This window comes from Myotis davidii, unplaced genomic scaffold, assembly GCF_000327345.1.
Source record: "Myotis davidii unplaced genomic scaffold, ASM32734v1 scaffold246, whole genome shotgun sequence".
In the NCBI taxonomy this organism is placed as follows: domain Eukaryota; kingdom Metazoa; phylum Chordata; class Mammalia; order Chiroptera; family Vespertilionidae; genus Myotis; species Myotis davidii.
In genome coordinates, this window is record NW_006296542.1 from 21,000 (window position 1) to 24,606 (window position 3,607).

General features: G+C 61.9%; 1 protein-coding gene across 1 annotated transcript in view; it reads left to right on the top strand.

The window, feature by feature from the left end:
* The window catches only part of LRRN2 (leucine rich repeat neuronal 2), an 18,735-nt gene that overhangs the window by 10,963 nt on the left and 4,165 nt on the right, over window positions 1–3,607 (top strand). Inside the window, exon 4 of the mRNA XM_006772003.1 lies at window positions 2,250–3,604. Coding sequence (XP_006772066.1) covers window positions 2,473–3,604 — 1,132 coding nt within the window. The 5' untranslated portion in view covers window positions 2,250–2,472. The remainder of the gene's footprint in view (window positions 1–2,249; window positions 3,605–3,607) is intronic.

Sequence of the window (3,607 nt, forward strand, 5' to 3'; positions counted from 1 at the left end):
TGTGCAACAAAGTTCCCTTAGCCCTAATGACAACCTCACTTATCCGTAAGGAACAGGCGCTCCAAGAAGTCCATAACTGCTCCCACGGGGCTCTGGTAGGAGGTGGTGGGTGCAGAACAGCAAGATCTCCGCGCTGGTGGGGTCTGATCCTCGGGCCAGGTCTAGGGAGGAAGCGGAACTTCTGGCCTTGGACCCAGTTCCATGTCAAGGCCCTTCGGGAGCCCAGCTGTCCCTGCTGCCTCTCCACCCACAGAGTGTGCCGCCGAACCCCTTCCCCTGTTCCCGGCCACCAGGCATGGCTCGGGTGTCCGGGCCCCCGGGCTCCCCTGGCACATGTATGCAGGTGCACGTGCATGTGTGCACATGTGTTTGTTTGCCCTGAGTTTTATGGGTCAGTGCCCACATAAGTCATGGTTGGAAAAAACAACCATGACAAAATGCATGAGGTGGCTGCAAAAGAAGGTGGGAGGGAGGTCGTCTGATGTAGACAGGTGTGCCGCTCTCCTGCTCAGGGAGGGCACCAGGCCTCCCACGGCTGTCCTGCCAGCCCAGGGTTCTGGACGCTGGATGAAGTGGGCAAAGAGCTCCTCTGGCCAGCTGAGCGGCACCCGTCTGAAAGGTGGTAGGAGACACAGCTCCCCGCTTCCCAAAGCTCCCTAGTGAGAAAGGAGACAAGAATGGGCACCCACCCTGCTGCTGCAGCCACCAGTGCACCCCGGGGTGCCCAGGGTAGGCTCTGGCCAGACCTGGGAACCAAGAAGTGTGGTGCAACTGGCACAAGCTCTGGGCATGGGGAGATTCCTAGCTCCTGTCCCTTGCCAGCCAAATTCTTTAACCTCTTCCGAACTTCGGTGTCTTCATCTGCAAACTGGAGGTATTAATGCTTGCCCTGTAGACTAATTGTGAAGGTTAAATCAGAAAGAGACCTTCAGAGTCTTTGAAGAGTCCTGGCAAACTGCAGCATTCAGTGAGCATGTGCACCTCCCCACTGCCTGCAGGTGGAAGACTCCCCAAATCAGACCTCCCCGACGGAGTCAGCCAGGCCCAGGAAGGCCCCTGTCTCCCCACCGCGGTTCTGGGCCAAGGCTGGACTTTCTTCAGGCTGATGCCGCCTGGCTGTGGGGGCTGAGAACGGGGACTGGTCTCCCAGGTTGGGAGGGAGGAAACAGCAAGGGCTTGAATTCTAGTTTGTGGTGGGGATGAGGCCTGACCTCCTGGGGGAAGGGCCCCTGAGCCCCCGTGGTTGATTCATACAGGAAACACTCACTGGGCACCTGCCCTGTGCTACGAGCACAGTGACGAGCAAGACTAATGACGTGGACTCCCCTAGATTGGGAGACATTTCCACGTGCTGTTGGGGGGCGGGGGGGGGGCGTTCTGGAGGAGGAGACTCGCCTTAAGGGGAGTCTTGAGGACCAAGTAGAGGTTGCCTGGGAGACAATAGAAAGGAGATGCGAGAAGGGGGACATGTCAGGGTAACTTCAGCCTGTAGGTTGTGCACGGAGGGTAAGTGGGGTGGCAGCCAGAGGAGCCAGGAGAAGTGGCTGGGGCGGGTCACAGAAGGTCTTACCTGCAGTGCTAAGGAGCTCAGATTGGACTTCTTAATCCCAGCACCTGGCAACTTGGCCAGGCTGTTGGGAAGGGAAACCCCTGCCTCCAGGTAAGGACGTTGGCAAAAGCCCATGCTGCACCCTGCCCGGGAGGAGTAAGCAGACCCCAGGCAGGACCGTTCCCTTCCCCAGACAGTCTGGGGTAGGATCAGGAGCCACTGGGAGCCCACCCTGGAAGGCAGAAGCCGCACCATCCTCTGCCCAGAGCACTCAGAGGGACATCTACAAACTCTCACTTTATTTTCCATTTACTGAGGGAGCCAGGGAGGCGGATGGAGAGAGAGGAGAACGCTTGGAGAATCCACTCCACATCTCTCTGGGCTCAGAGGACTCTGAAGATGACAATGATCGCAGCCATCCCCTCTCCTCCACACACACACACACACACACACACACACACCCCTTTCCCGAGTCTCCTGGAAGCTTCTAAGGCCCAATCTCTTCCTCCTGCCCTGAAGCCTCCCAGTCACCCACTTCCCGCCTCAGGTCCTAGAAAAGGACACTAAAGCCTAAGATACGGACAGGACCCAGGAGACCCAGCCGCTCAGCTCTCTGCGCCTCTTGAGTCAGACAAGGGAGCGGGAGGAGGGATGGATCCTGCTGCTCTCCGCCTGCTTAACACCGCCTCCTCTTCTCCAGGGCTGCCGGCTGGGCACGGCGATGAGTGAGCAGGCCCAGCGGACAAGGATGGGAAGCCGCACCCAGGAGGGCGAGGAGTGATGCCCCGCTGCCCCCCATGACCGCCCTGGGAGTGGGGCTCCCCAGGCCCTGGCAGGCTGCTGACCCTCAGCCTGCCAACCGCTAAGGGCGGGACTTGAGACATTTGTTCCCCGTGGATGGTCCTCTCCCCTGCGGCTCCACCATGAGGCTCCTCGTGGCCCCCTTCTTGCTAGCATGGGTGGCTGGTGCCTCTGCCGCCGTGCCCGTGGTCCCCTGGCGGGTGCCCTGCCCCCCTCAGTGTGCCTGCCAGATCCGGCCCTGGTATACGCCCCGCTCGTCCTACCGCGAGGCCACCACCGTGGACTGCAATGACCTGTTCCTGACGACCGTGCCCCCGGCGCTGCCCGCGGGCACGCAGACCCTGCTGCTGCAGAGCAACGGCATCGTCCGCGTGGACCGCAGCGAGCTCGGCTACCTGGCCAACCTCACGGAGCTGGACCTGTCCCAGAACAGCTTCTCCGACGCCCGGGACTGCGACTTCCGGGCCCTGCCCCAGCTGCTGAGCCTGCACCTGGAGGAGAACCAGCTGACCCGCCTGGAGGACCACAGCTTTGCGGGGCTGGCCAGCCTGCAGGAGCTCTATCTCAACCACAACCAGCTGCGCCGCATCGCCCCCCGGGCCTTCGCCGGCCTGGGCAACCTGCTGCGGCTGCACCTCAACTCCAACCTGCTGCGGGCCGTGGACAGCCGCTGGTTCGAGATGCTGCCCAGCCTGGAGATCCTCATGATCGGGGGCAACAAGGTAGACGCCATCCTGGACATGAACTTCCGGCCCCTGGCCAACCTGCGCAGCCTGGTGCTGGCCGGCATGAGCCTGCGGGAGATCTCCAGCCACGCCCTGGAGGGGCTGCGGAGCCTGGAGAGCCTCTCCTTCTATGACAACCAGCTGGTCCGGGTGCCCCGGCGGGCGCTGGAGCGGGTGCCCGGCCTCAAGTTCCTGGACCTGAACAAGAACCCGCTGCAGCGGGTGGGGCCCGGGGACTTCGCCAACATGCTGCACCTCAAGGAGCTGGGGCTGAACAACATGGAAGAGCTGGTTTCCATCGACAAGTTCGCCCTGGTCAACCTCCCCGAGCTGACCAAGCTGGACATCACCAACAACCCGCGGCTGTCCTTCATCCACCCCCGCGCCTTCCACCACCTGCCCCAGATGGAGACCCTCATGCTCAACAACAACGCGCTCAGTGCCTTGCACCGGCAGACGGTGGAGTCGCTGCCCAACCTGCAGGAGGTGGGCCTTCACGGCAACCCCATCCGCTGCGACTGCGTCATCCGCT